At 47.6% G+C, this 15,183-nt stretch overlaps 1 protein-coding gene across 1 annotated transcript in view; it reads right to left on the bottom strand.

Moving 5' to 3' along the window:
* Window positions 1–1,008: 1,008 nt before the first annotated feature.
* Window positions 1,009–15,183, bottom strand: part of ANTXR1 (ANTXR cell adhesion molecule 1) — a 197,835-nt gene continuing 183,660 nt past the window's right edge. Inside the window, exon 18 of the mRNA XM_055328273.1 lies at window positions 1,009–4,871. Coding sequence (XP_055184248.1) covers window positions 4,611–4,871 — 261 coding nt within the window. The 3' untranslated portion in view covers window positions 1,009–4,610. The remainder of the gene's footprint in view (window positions 4,872–15,183) is intronic.

The following is a 15,183-nucleotide window of genomic DNA, read 5'->3' as shown; positions in this document are numbered from 1 at the left end:
AACTTAATACATTGGAGCCTTATTCAGGGTAGTTGAAGCGATTTCATGAGAAAGTTGGTTGGTAATGTCAGCAATATGTAGGATTTAAAAATTCTTCATATGATAAACATTTTTTCCACGTCTAGTACTTGCCTTATTTTATTTGTCACACTTAAATTAAACACAGCTGAGATTAATTTTGGGGTAAGGAGTGAGGTAGGGCTCCAAATTTTCTTTTTCCTTCCAAATCGTTGCCGGTTATCTCAAAATCATTTAACGATTAAGGATGTGACTTAAAAATGTGCATGCGCCCAAAAGGCTATTAAAAAGTAAATACTCCTGCAGTCTTGGAAAAAGTCGTGGCATGGATTTTCTGTTTGCAGATGGTTTTATTCCAGTTAAAGATACGTTGGAGGCTTAAGGAAGGCTCATGAGAAAACAAACTCAGGAGCTAGCAAGAGACGCTCTTTACCTACAGAAAATTTAAACGGAGGGGCTGACTTGAAGCTGCCAAGGAGAAAAAAATGATTTGTGTCAGAATGGCAGGTGTAATAAAAATGTTTTGAGGTGTATACAGAAGGAAGGGTATGTACTGCAGCACATCTGTAACGCTGCCTGGTTTTTTGAGCAGCTGCAAACCTCTGGAGTCCTTGCTCTGGGTCCAATCAGTCATGGCCACAGATCTCGGGACGGGCAGCCAGACGCAATCCTAACTGATCCCGTGCATTTTTTTTTTTTCCCTGAGGGCTCCTCTGTCTCCACTTTTTACTTTATCTTTTCATTTAGCTTGGATTACTTTTTAAATGGTGAAACTCTGGCTGGAAATAAAGAGTATCTCGAATGCAGGACAGCTGAAGAAACAAATGACAGTGATGAAGACAGTGAAGAGCTCCGTGGAAAAACAATAATGATTTGCAAAATACAGTTGAATTTGCATAGCAACGGTCATTTTATTATCAAGATGTTAAGCACTTTAACAATCTATACTTCATTTTTATAAACAAAGAGACGAAGAACCAGTAAAAGAGATGATTTTTAGGAATTTATTATTATTATTAATTTTTTTTAAAAAAGCAACTTCCAGAGTTTGTCATCGCGCAGGGTTAGCCCAGGCTCCTATAGGTACAGTGATAACTGATTTTTTTATAACAATGACTCACCGAAGATCCATAACTGTCTTCTGAATTATCACAGAAAGAGGAAAGGATTAGAAAAAGAGTTTAATGTTAAATGCATTTAAAAAAATCATATTCTAATTCTTTTAAATTGGTTATCCACGTACAATAATATAGTAGAGCTCAGATAACTAGGAAAGGCAACTGACTAGCACACCCCATTCCCACCCGATGTGCACGAGCGGGCTGCATATATCTTCGTGGAGTGCGCAGGCTAATTCAACCCATTTTACACAGCATTAATTGTTTTTATTGAGTTGGCATTGGGCTGAAACTTGCTCACTATCTAATAATTACTATTTTTTCCTGGTTCTTTGATGGATTTTTCTCACCCGACAGTGTTTGGACCCTAGTGTTTATGAGATATCCAATCACCTGGGCCCACTTCAGTGACACGTTCAGCGAGGTGACCCATGGCCAGATCTCCAGGTCTATTGATTAATTTGTCCACCTGCTCTGTTCTTCATCTTGGTGAAAGAGAGAACTTTTACAGTCTCCCTGGAGGATGTGCGAAGCTCCGGGCCAGAAACCGTTTGTGAGCTGGTGTTCGACGGAGGGGACCACAGAACTCAACGTTCTCATTAATGCTGTGCAAACAGGGGTCTCGTCATTCCGGTAACTATTTGTACATTTAGAAAAGCAATACAGTCATGGGAAAAACCAACAAGCACAGCTTGGTAGAAAAACCTGCCATGAAATATCATTGGCTTTATAATAATTTACTACAACCGTTCTTTTTATTCACACTGGATAGGAAATGCTTCCATCTAACACATGGAATACGAATATATACAACGAAAAGTTGGCTTTTATTAAAAAAAAAAACTTCACAAGGACAATAACATGGGGGTTGAAAAAAAAATAATTTTGTGCAGTTTCCTGATCACAATCATATGTCTGCTGCCTTTTACAGGGAATGATACAAGTACTGATGGATTTTATAAACCAGCTAAAGAATTTTCTTGTCTGGACTAGCCCACTATTGCCGTATCCGTACAGTCTAGAGGTCTCACCTTCTCAACTGTAGTTCTAAATGACTAGGGATGACACGATGAGTCAGCGTAGGACAAACCCTGCTAATCCTCTGCGAAATCATCATTTGGTTGCAGTTCCCTATTCATCAAAAAGTTCCCCCACAACATCGTGGAAACTGCACAGGGCTTCTGACTGATGTGCCGCTGAGATCGGAATGTCGCATTGTCACTTGATGCCCGCCATCTCGTGCAACGTCGGCGTCTTGGCTTGGACCTTCTTGTGGCCGCGGGGGGCCGTGCGGCAGTGGCGTGGGGTGGACTGTTTTGCACTGCCAGCAGTCAAAACAGTTGCCATGGGCTCAACGTCTCTACGCTGTGAGCCTGGGGAACCCATTCTCCCATGGAATGGTCTTCCGGAGTCCAGCAATGTCACTGCAGGCGGCTGAGACATTGTGGCCCCGGCTTCTTGGGGGGACTATGCTAAAGAAGAAGCCTAGTGTTCTAGAAAATAGACAATACAGGCCAGGTTGAGGGGGTGGCAGAGGGGGGGTTGCTTTCCTAAGTCCTGGAAACCATCTCTGATGTTAGCTCTACGAGAAGGCGGGGCGACTGGGAGTGGGGGGCTGGAGAGGGCTGGGTCTGAGGTACACTTGGAGAAGTGTCCTTTGGCATTGGCACTGTGGTCCCCCACTAAGACACTCCGCCTGCCTCTGTGTTCCCCTGTCTACACCTCTTATGCCCAAGGATCCCCCAGTCCTCTGTGCAATTCCTCTTTGTTTCCACTTTCTAAGTGGGAATTGAAAAAAAAAAAAAGCTTATCTCTCTCTCAATTCTGACTGATGAACAGGGGCTGTTTAGAGTCGCGGTGTGAGGTCTGGGAAGAAATGGTCAGGCTCCATGGATAGTGCCGTGATTACCAAGTTGGTGCTGAGGGGACGCACGCCATGTCCTTACGTCTCTGTTCTAAGCAAAGAGCAAGGATCAGGCTGGCGTGATGGGTTCTTGGAGCATCTTTGGGAGACCATAACCCAAAGCACTGTTTATTTTATGTTCTTTAAGACTGCGCAGTTTGGGAGAGGAATTTTAGGACCTGTGGAAAGCTGGAGGGGGAGATAATTTTGAGTAGGGTGGTGCAGGAGGCCCTCAACAGTGGCCCTCTGTTTTCACCCTGGATGGCGAAGCCCAATGTTTAGAAAGTGACTGTAGGGCTCACTGGCGACAACAGATTCAGAAAGCCTCGGAGGGATGGGGTGGACCCCAGGCCTGGCGGGAACTTCAAGCAGAACATCTAGTATATTCCTCCTGGGTGGACAGCTTATATGTGTGAGCATGCTGAAAAGCAAGGAGAAGTACATCTGCATCTACACATACGTGGCTTTTCTGTGGTTAATGAAAGAACCTGGAGATGGTTTCCATGCCATGTTAGGACCATGGTCTCTCAACTCTACCTAGAAATCTCTGGTACACAACTTTACCAAGAAAGAAGGAAAGAAAAAAACCCAGTGAGACTGTATGGTAGGTGCTGGTGACGCCATTTGTCTCCGGAAAATGGGGTCAGTCACTTCTTTGTATCTCAAGTGACTTAAACTGAAGCTGAATCTTGATTTTTAGCACGAACCATTAACAGGTTGCTCTTCCACAATGCCTGGTCTTTTGATGGAGTGGACCACGCTGGGCCAGGGCCAGCCACCTCTAGCTGCTGACGCCTGTGGATCTTAGAAACTGCCTGATGCTCCCACCAGTACTCGCCTGTCAATGCACACACCTGATTTCACGTACACAGCAACGTGGCAACATACCTTTTTCCATCCGTAAACACCTGCTCTCTTCCTCACTTGGACACGGGGAGAATTTGAAAGGAAAAGAAGGCATATGTTTTTACTCCTCTGCAAATCCCAAGCGAACGTGCTTTTGGTTACCTGCCTGGTGTTGAGTTTCTTGCCACAGTGGGGACCCCCAGCTTTTCCCAAAGTTGTAGGCAAAGGGTTTTCACCTTCTTGGGTGAGGATTCCTTGGTTCCTAGGCCAAGGGTCCAGGGTCAAGTGATGGAGGTGGAGTGGAGGAGGGAAGGCAGCATTTAGAAACCCAGCAATGGTATTGCTCATGCATCCGACTCTGCATTTCACCCTCAGAGAAATGATTTTATCATTGGTCTCCATGAGACACAATCCCATTTAAGAGCATCTTGGCAGTTTCACGGTCTCCGGAACCTTCTAGAGGTGATGGCTGGCTGGCTAGAATTGTGACTGTAGGTGCCTCATCATTTGTTCTCAGGCATTTCAAAATTTGTTTCTTTCTGCGGATCACGATTGTCGATGTTTTGGTGTTACAAACCAATTTTTAAGCTGTGTGAAGGTCAGTGGGCTTTGTCACCACTCATTTCCAAAGCAGAAGCCTCCCCTAACTGGAAAGACTTATTCTAACACCACAGAGGAGCCTCCTCCCTAAAGTTTCTAAGAACCCAGAGCATGACCTTTGGGTTCTAGACAGAAGGCCTGGGAGGAGGTCGGGAGGGGGGTGGCGCCCTGCTGGGAGGTGGGGCATGAGGGGGAGGGGGAAGGGTGGACGGTGGGGATGGAATCGGAGGGGTGGGAGCACTGGGGGGTGGGGGAGGGCAATGGGGTGCAGGGGGTGGGGGGGTGTAAATGGGGGCAGGAGGCGGTGAGGAGGTGTGGTAGGCGTTGTTGAGGGGGTACTTGGCAGGCTGGCTGTTCTTGACCCGGGTGAAGTTGATGCAGCGCCCCTGTAAGAGAATCAGAGAGAAGGAATGTGAGCCCACGCTGGCTGTTCGCGGCAGGGAGGGTGGCAGGCTCGGTGGGCAGCCATGAGACGCGGGGGAAGCGGTCGCGGGCTCTGACGTGCCCTGCTGGCCTACCGTAGACCCTGACAGCAAACGGAGCCCCGTTTCCTTATTTCTGGGCCGACTGCGTTGTGAAATTGTTAGAATTCATTTTCCTGGAGTCTCTCTCTCAAAGAGGAGGAGGAGGAGGAGGAAGGGGGGGGACCGACCTTAACTAGATGCGTGGGGTCAAGCTGTGTGCAGAGGTCATCAAACGTAATGTCCCCAACAGCCTTGCCGGCCAGGTACCGTTATCACATGTTCTGTTTCTTGGATGGGGAAACTGAGGCTCCAAAACGTTAAACCTCTTTTCCAAGAGGCCACACAACCAGGAAGGGGTGGGGCTGGCGATTCGAACCCCAGATCAGCTCCAGAACCCCTGTCCTTCCTTCTGCACCATAGAAGACCTCCTGAGGAGGGGTCTCCATATTTTTTGAACAAAGGGGACCTGTTTCACGTGATTTCAGGTGCACTCCTGGGAGCAGACAGAGGCCCCAGTGCAGCTCCCCCTACCCTGTGGCTCGGGCCGAGACAGGCCCTGACCTGCGCTGTTGCGGGGCCCTCGTGCCCGTGCCTGTCCCCAGCCTTTGCCCCTGGGCCTTGGGAGCTGAACGGAAGATTAGGAGGCAGCCCCCGCGCTCCCCAGGGCTCTGCCTCCCCCTCCCGCCCGCCCCTGCCCTGCTTGGGGAGGCCCTCTTCCGCCCGTGGGTGCTGTTGCACCTGCTCAGGCACCTTGGGTGCTGAAGAAACGCAGGCTGGGGACCTCCTACTGTGATTCGCTCCCCCCTCCATCCCCCCTGGGGCCTGGCCCCATCCTCCCCTGATGACCCAGGGCCCCCGCAGCGGCCTCTACACAGTCCGGAGTGTGCGCCGGCCCCGGCCCTCCCTGCCCCCCCCACCGGGTGGTGTCCCCTCTCAGCTCTTCCGCCAGTCCTGCCCCCCATGACCTTCTCCTGCCGGTGCCTGGGACCCCTCACTTTTGGCATCAGAGCCTCCCGCCTTGCCTGGGTGGGACGTGGACCACCTTGTGGGGTGCTGGCCTCCCTGCAGATTGCCCGTACCTGTGTCATCCTGTCCCCTTTGCTGCGTGTCCCCCCCACAAGAAGGCTGGGAAGGGGCTCCCTTCAGGCTGCCGGGCCCTTCCTCCCCCTCCTGCTCCTCCTCACCCCATGCAGCGCACACCCACACCCTCCAGGGTGGACGCCCCCCCGTGGCACCTGCCGGGTGGGATGTGTCCACGGAGGCCGGAGCTCCCCTCTTCCGCCTTCGGAGGAAGGGCTGAGGGGCAATGGCAATGAAGAGAGTATGTCTCACCGCGGGAGATACAGGCGGTGACTGGAGACGGGGCTTGGCTGAGGGTCACAGCAGACACATGACGCACGTCTGTGGGAGCCAGGGGGGGCGAGCAAACTTTGCCTCGCGCATGCCCTCCCCACTCAGCCGAGTCCTGAGCCAGCCCCTTCCCTCCACGCATCCTTCCCTGATGACACAAGCCCCCCGAGGTCTCTAGTTATGGTCTATGCTGCACACAGGAGCCTGCAAACGGCAGTTGTTTGATGGGTGAGTGCCTTCCTCCCTGAGACCCGACGAGAAACTTCCGGAAGGCAGCAGCCTTCCACTGCTACGCTCTTGGTTTAGGGATTACAATGCCGTCTTAGGTGCCAGCACCCCGGTTCCTCTGAGCTTGCATTTCACAAGATTGAACCAGGGCCTAACCTCGTTAGCTTCTGATTGGGGGCCCAGTAACCACAGAAATAAGCTCCCACCTTCTGGCAGCATTGCCCGGAACTCCCGGATCAATGTCGAGCTTTCACGGGTTAGGCTGACTTTGCAACCCAGGGCCATAAATCCCCGTGTCCAAGCAGCCTCTTTCACAGCTATTAAACAGGGAGAGATAACAGGCCTCAAATGGAGTCGCTTGTGCTAAGGCCCAGGTCGGCAAAGCAAGACTCAATACCTACCCTAACGGCAGTTAGGGAAAACTTTCCCTTTCCATTTCAAACTTTCCCAGAAATGTCATCTTAAACTCCTCAATCTGGGATTTCCCAGTTCAGCATTAGTGAGGTAACCTGCCTCGAAGGCGCCGTCTGTCCCCCAAGGAAAGATGAGGTAACCCGCTCTCTCCCTGTCCTTGTCCCCCGCCCCCTGCTTCTGCCTATAAAAGTCCCCCATTTCGTCCATCTCCCCGGAGCTCCTTTCTATTTGCTAGGTGGGCTGCAGCCCGATCCATGAACTGTTAAGGAAAGCCACTAAGATCTTTAAATTTTATTCAGTTGAATTTTGTTTTTTAGCACAGCTTTATAAATTGAAGGCCTGGGAATAGTTTATTTATAATTCTGGATAAAGCTCTTTCCTTGAAGAATGTGAAAGTCCTAATGATTACCATCTGTGATAAATTCCTGTGACGGACAACTCAGAGTCGGGATTTACTGTACTACATGGTCTGCCCTTTGTTCCTAGACCTGCTAACTCAGACAAAGGGACTCGGAAGATTCATTTCCTCCGTGGATGAAGGAGAACGCTGGTCCTGAGGATGGAGCTACCGGTGCCTGGGGTCGTGTCCCCATATGGCTTCACATCTCCCTGAGGGCTGGCCACCCCTCGGCTCCCTCCCCGACGGGGGTGCTGCAGCAGGGACGAGGCAGGCTAACTCAAGGCCCGTTGACTTATTTCACACACTGTGACGCTACTATTTTTACCAGAGACTGTTCTGTCCAGAGATGAAATGGGGCCCTCCCAGCCTTCTCTACCAGTAGGCGTTTGTTTATAACCCAGATCAGAATCCCTGGATGTCCTCAGTAACGTGTGAAAGGATCCACAGAAGAAAAGGTGGCCTCTCCCTCCCACCGATCTGTCGGCTGTGGAGGTGGGGGTCGGAGTGAGGTGGGAGAAAGACCTCCCTCCAGTCGCACATCTTGGCCATAGCAACAGAGGATGGGGGTGGGGCAGGGAAGAGGCCCCTTTCCTGGGGTCAGTAATAGTCCAGGGCTGCACCCATGGGTCTCCCGCTCCGGAGCACCAGCCATGGCCCACTAGACACCCCACCCACTAGAGCTGAGCGCAGCAGCCCCGAGCTCTTAGTAAGCAGCCAGGACCGGGTGGGGGCAAGCTCGCAGTCTCCTCCGTGCCCCTACCCTGTGCCATGGGGTGGGGATAACAGTACCACCTGCTGCTTAGAACCCTTATGAGGATTAACTCGATCAGTGCTGATGAAGGCCTTGGAGCGGTGCCTGCCGCATGGAGTTCATGAACGGAGTTGAGTCTCGCTGGAGCAACAGATGCGCGGACACAGCGATGACCTTGTCTAGGGTCTAGGGTAGGAAGGCCGGTTGGAGGTAGTATCGGGTTTTCCGACTGCTAGTTTAGTGCCTTCTAAGTGAGCTGCAGCCTGAAGCCTCCACACTCCACACCTGGCTTCCAGAACAAAGCTGGTATAGAGGGGAGACTGTGGCACCCAACACGTGACCGGAGCAGGCCCCGGAGCCCCGTCTCGCGCACTCTCTCCACGCCTCCCGCGGCACCAAACTGCTGTAACTGATGCTTATAGGACCTCCCGCCATGCTTTGCACACACAGTTGGCCGATGATGTCTTTACACGTACTTATCGTCCTGAAGAAAGGTGCAGACCTGGCAGGGACGAGTCCCTGGGGTCGGTTACAGTAAGATGCAATTAGGACTTCAGGGAGGGTGTGGCTACAAATTAAGTTCTTAAAACCTGGAACCAGAGGAGCCAACACAAACACTGTAACACTTAGACCATATAATTGGCCTAAAGATCAGTTTACACGACATCATTTTTTGCTTGCGAGAGGATAATAGAGAGGCCAGATGTTCTCAGTGTCACATATGCCAGCAAATCTGCACCAGTGTTTGCTTAAAAGGTTGCTAGGGCGACCGGAGCTCTTGGTTCGCACACTGGTCTCTGTAACCCAGTTAAATTCTTTGCAGTATTGTTTTTGGGTGGTTTGATTCGAATCCAACATTTGGCCTTGACCTCAGTTTACCTCGGCTCACTCATTTACAAAGTACGAGTGCCAATTTTTTTCACACATTAGCAACAAAATATTCTGGTTAAATTCTAAGAAGAAAATGCAAGAATATCTCCTGCTAAGTGGTGGCTTAGCAGGATGCGAGGTGGCTTTTCTCCTAGGCTGGAAAATGCCATTTTGATTGGACCGAACCTAATGGTGTTGAGAGGATTATTGGAAAGGTCCAGGCATGTCATTTTTATCCATTATTTTCACAGTGTAGAAATGAGACCGAGGGCTCAGGCTTATTTATATATGGTGCCCAGGATGACACGGCAGTACAGGGCAGACGTAGGACTGAAACCAGCTCTGCTTGCCTTCACCACTCACCCTTGTTCCCTGTTATCCTGAATAGAGACTAAAAATGCAAATCTTTTCTTGAATCACTTGTGGATAGAATCACATAATATAGCTCCTGGCCACAATCCATCAACTCTTGACATAGCTGTCAAGAGATCTTTCCAGAACACAAGTTTGGTCAATTCAATGCCCGGCTCAAAATCCTTCAATGACTCCCCATTATCTTTAGAATAAAACCCAGACACCTCTGATGGCATGTACGGCTCTTTGTGATTTGGTCCTCGCCTACATCTTTCAATTACTTTTTGCCTCCCGATTGCAGGATGTCCAACTTGGCCCATGCTGAGCCCCCCGCAAAAATATGTGAGAATATAATATGCCATTTGGCATTCTTCTCCGCTTAAACGTTGCTCCCCAACTGGTGGCTGAGTGTCTCTGAGATGGCCTCTGGGTCTTCTCCTCTGGAGATATTTATAGGTTCAAATTTAGGTTGGTGCTCAACAAAGACTGCTTAGATCCCTGAGGGTTTCTGAGGTGGAGCAAGCCTTCTTAGCTCAGATTTTTCCCTGCAAGTTCAGGTTCTCAAAGGATCAAAGGTCCATGAGCTTGCAATTGTGAATTTAAGTCTCCTCAGTCACCCCCTCATGGTCTCTTTGGGCTATCTATCTCCTAGGCTCTTGGGGAAGGGCTGGCAAGAATCCTACGTGCTTCCCTTGATTTCCACACTAGACATGTTAACATGTTACATTTATTTATTTATTTAAAGATTTTATTTTATTTTTTTAAATTGCCATCAGTTGTAAAGCTGTCTTTTTTTTTTTTTTTAAGATTTATTTATGATAGGCATAGAGAGAGAGAGAGGCAGAGACACAGGAGGAGGGAGAAGCAGGCTCCATGCCAGGAGCCTGATGTGGGACTTGATCCTGGCAGGATCATGCCCTGGGCCAAAGGCAGGTGCTAAACCGCTGAGCCACCCAGGGATCCCGATTTTATTTATTTATTCATGAGAGACACAGAGAGAGAGAGAGGCAGAGACACAGGCAAAGGGAGAAGCAGGCTCCCCGTGGGGAGCCCGATGTGGGACTTGATCCCAGGACCTGAGCCAAAGGCAGATGCTCAACCACTGAGCTACCCAGGCGCCCCAACATGTTCCCTTTCAAAAAACTTTTTTGGGGGTTACTTTTAGTTGATTTATCAGATGAAACTATCCTTCAACAAAACTCTGCCTAAATTGGAGGTGACACATTCTGAACAATCATGGCATAGTCATGAAAGATGAAAGATCTCGTTGGCCGGGTTCCGGCTTCTTCCTGGCTTTGAGCCGTAGACACTGATGGTCCACGGAGAAGAGAGACAGGGAACTGGTGGTGTGGGGCTGTTGTGTGCTCTGTGGGTCGGGGCTGGGAGGCAGAGTTTGGACCACCAGTTCTACGACTAACACACTCATTGTGAAACCTTGAGTAAATCACTTCCGCTCTATGGGTCTAAGCTTCTTCATGTATAAAAAATAAAGTTGTTGCATTAGCTCAACCGCCAAAACTGGAGTTGCTTTTGAGCCTTTTACTCAGATTACCGTAGTCTGATTTCTTTTGGGACAGCCAGTCTTTTTATACTACTGAATTTGGCCAATGCCTCCTATTGTGCAGTTTTTGGTTCATCATTAGATTTACAAAATATTAAGAAGTAGGAAATTCAGAATTGGACCCTCCATCTTCTGTTCTTTGGTTACCGTGGTTAAGAACTCAAGCTTGCCTGCGAGTCCCGAATTTGGGTTTGTGGCATGACCGGCGAGATGGGAGAAGAGCTGTGGGCTGATTGTGTGCAAAAGACTTGCCAGTGGTGAGCTCATGTGTGCTGAGTGTTATAAAACATCTGTTTGGGTATCAGGCACGCTCATTGGAGAGGGAGCTGGCTTCGGGAGATAGTTAAAAATATGCTATGGCTCCCACAGATTAAACCAAATAGTTTCCTATGAACAGGGGTCACTTAAGGAAAGTGGATTTCACAGGAAGAAAACGAAAATAATCAGATGGAAAAAGTGTGACATGTGTGCCAACTTTCTTCTGACAAATACCTTTTCTCTCTAGCCTCGTTCTTCCATTGATTGTCGGGTTTGGAGGTATTTTTCAAGTTACAAACGGATGGGGTTTCTAAAGCTTGTCTTAAGTCAGTTGTTTAGGATTAGGAGCATAGTTTCTCGCTTAAGTCACTCCTGTAAATGGGGGCTGGTTCTTAGGCTAGACCACAAAAGCTCACTGGTGTATTGAAGGCAATTGACGTAATCCTGAAGTCGGTGCTCTAGTGATAAATGAGACACCGAGGAATGAATGGCGGGAGGGCTGGGTTAGGTGACTTCATAGTGCCCCCCTCTCCCACCTATACTGCTCTCCATTTGTTATGTGTACATTCGTCCTTTTGACACATGGTTTTCGAGGGCTGGCTATGTTCTGGACACCTTCTAAGGTGCTGAGTTCAATGATGAGCAACCAAAACCAGCCCTGGTTCCCTTGAAAAATACAGTCCACAGGTAAAGAGAGACATGGGTCAATTAATCGCGCAAACAAATGGACCCTAGCAACCACATTTGCGTTCCGTGACGCTGGCCAGCAGTGGGCACCTAACCTAACCCGAACTAGGCCAATGAGATTCTCTCTTTCTGGAATCTGGAATTAGAACTGAGTTCCCCACTGAGGCAGTCAGTTAGGGTTGATCCTTTGAACAGAAGGGATCAAAGTGGGAATGGGGGTGGCGGGGGGGATGGGCTGGCTGTCTTCTGCAAAGTCAGGGAGAAGTAGAGTTCTGGTTCTGTCTCGAAATGACCCCTCATACCCATTCACTCCTCCCTACCCTCATGTCACTCGACCTTCTGTAATCTGGGCCTCCCTGTCCTCAGCCTTTCCCTTTTTCCAGTTATATTTTGGTTCCCATAGGAGATCTCTACACACGCACACATAAATGAAAGTGTGCATGCACGTGCATATGGATGTTTGTACACGTACACAAGATCTCCAGCTCCATATGTAGGTGAGCATATACACAGGGACACACAAAGTTGTCTTCTTACTTAAACGCTTCAAGGCCTCCTCACCGTCTGTAGGAAAATGTCCAAGCTCCTCGGCATGCGGGCCCTGGCTCCCTTTGCATTTCTTCCCGCCACCGCAACTTCTCTGTCTTTGAACCCTACGCTTCAAGCTTTGGTCCATCACTGAAACGAAGCCCCCATACTCTCTGGCTCTTTGTTTGGCACATTCGTTCACGGCCCAGTTCCACGACGGGGATGAAATGGCATAGAGACCCCTGTCTTGCTTCTTTCCCCTTCCCCGCAGCAGGAGCCGGCCGGGGGCAATGGGAAGGGTGTGTTGTGAGTGGAGAGGCCAGAGTCCTTCTCGACTGCCTTCCCTCTACCTCACACGTGCCCTGCCTATAAATCTCACACGGCAGCCTGCCTTTTATGTGCTGCTCATGCGAAAGGATCCAAGGTCAGCTCTTTCAGTTGTTTGATTCATTTTGCTGACACACGTGCTGGCGCACTTTCCATAATAACTTCTTTGGAGGCCAAAACCAGGGGTAAGATGAAAGCGGAGAGGAAATATTTGGTAACAAGAGGAAACGAGGAAAATGAAGGGGCAGGAATAAATATGGCTCATCTTTCGTGGGACAGGTGCAGGCATGGGACTTGTGAAGGATCACTACTACGCAGTTAAGACTTATTTAAGAATAAAATTCAGGGCGCCTGGGTGGGTCAGTCCGTTAAGCATCTGCTTGGGCTCAGGTCATGATTCCAGGGCCTGCATCAGGCTCCCTGCTCAGTGGGGAGCCTGCCTCTCCCTCTCCTTCTGACCTCCCCACTGCTTGGGTGCACACTCTCCCTCTTAATGAAAAAAATAAAAAAAATCTTTTAAAACAGAAAGGTTCTATATTTTCTTTGTGGAAAATTTGGAAAATGTGCAAAAGAAGGAAGAAAAGGAGAGAAGAATTTTAAGTTTTAACACTCAGAGCGTTACCATGTTGTTCTTATCCTTTCAGACCCCCCTCCCACAAGTGGTGCATATATTTACAAAAATGGGAATCATTCTGTACAAAAATTTTTTAAATGATATACTGGGGCTATTTCTCCCCTGCCATTTTCAGTATGATCTGCAATGACTGCATAATCTTCTATCACATGGAAGCACCAAATGCAGTTATTAAATTCTTTATTGGACAATAAGAATCCATCTAACTTCTAATTTTCTCTAACACACCTTCCATAAAAGTCTGAAAAGTTCTAGAATCAATGGTTCATCTTTGACTTGGATTTCTATATCCAGTTCATATGTGAGATTGGCCACTTTTGTTGTGTGCTGTTCATTTTTCATCAAGATTATGTTAACTTAAAAAAAAGATTATGTTAACCTTACAAAAGCAATGGGGAAGATTTTCATTTTCATATATTCTATATTTATGAAATATTCATATATTCTATATTTATGAAATAGCATAAGGGTTATTTGTTCATTAAAAGCATGAGAAAATTCTCTCTCAATCATTCCAGATATGCTGTTTTTCAAGAATGCAGCTCTTTGAAAAAGAACTTAAAAGTCTTTGCCACAGGTTATTGACCTATTAAGGTTTTGAACTCTTTGTGAGTCCATTTCCATAATTTATCCTTTCTTAGAAAACTATTCATTTTATCAAGATTTTGAAAGCATTTGTGTAGGTTTGCACAACGGAAATTCTCTTGGTTCATTCTTATTTGTGGTGATCTCTCTCTTTTTCTCTCTCTCTCCTTAAAGATTTTATTTATTTATTCATGAGAGACACACACACACACACAGAGAGGGAGAGACCCAGGCAGAGGGAGAAGCAGGCTCCATGCAGGGAGCCTGACGCGGGACTCGATCCCGGGACTCCAGGATCAGGTCCTGGGCCAAAGGCAGATGCTAAACTGCTGAGCCACCTGGGGGTCCCTGGTGATATCTCTTTTGTATTATTAATATTATACATATTTGCATGTTCTGACTTTTGTTGACTTTCGAAGATTTGCCAACGATATTAGCATTTCCAAAAATATTTTAAGACTTACCTCTCAGTTCTACTGATTTTGCTTTATTTTCATTAATTTGTTCTTATATTCATAGATACCTTGTTTCTGCTTCTGTGGATTTGTTACACACTCTTTTCTTAGTTTTAGCTAAATACTTGGCTCATTTATCTTCATTTTTCTTGTTTAATAATGAAAAAATGTAAGGCTATGATTTTTCCAAATCCCCCAAGTTTTAATCGTGGTGTTCCAATTGTCATTATTTTCTAGAATCTCATAATGGTAGTTTTGATTTCTTCTCAGACTCAACATCAATTTATGAGGGTTTTTGAACTTCTATTTGCTTAAAAAAATATTTAATCCCTTATTAACTTCCAGCCCTTTTCTTTTTTGTGTGTGTCACCTATAAAAAAAAAATTATACTTTCTTATTTTATTTTACTTTTTCTTTTTCAGATTTTCTTTGTTGCCTAAGTTATAGTCGATTTTTACAAGTTTTAAAAATAATATGAATTCTCAATTTGATGGCTGCACTGTTAAATAAATATTCACTGGTCATTTTTTTTTTATTAGATTAAAGCCTCTAAATTGTTTGTGTAATCTGCTTGCCCTCCTGAGGTCTAAGGGTGGTGTGGGTTTATTAACTATTCCCCCTAGATATTTTAAACAATTCTATTTGCTCAAATTTTACTTTGCTCCTTAGTCATTGGGCCACTCAAGGGCAGTAGGGAGTGGGTCTCCCTCAGAGCAGTGGAGGGAGAAAGAATTTCTTTTGTTCTAAAAAAACACTCTCGGGATCCCTGGGTGGCGCAGCAGTTTGGAGCCTGCCTTTGGCCCAGGGCGCGACCCTGGAGACCCGGGATCGA

This window comes from Nyctereutes procyonoides, unplaced genomic scaffold (genome assembly GCF_905146905.1).
Source record: "Nyctereutes procyonoides isolate TBG_1078 unplaced genomic scaffold, NYPRO_anot_genome, whole genome shotgun sequence".
Classification (NCBI taxonomy): domain Eukaryota; kingdom Metazoa; phylum Chordata; class Mammalia; order Carnivora; family Canidae; genus Nyctereutes; species Nyctereutes procyonoides.
Note: the sequence above shows the minus strand (reverse complement) of the source record. Positions and strands in the feature narration are given on the sequence as shown.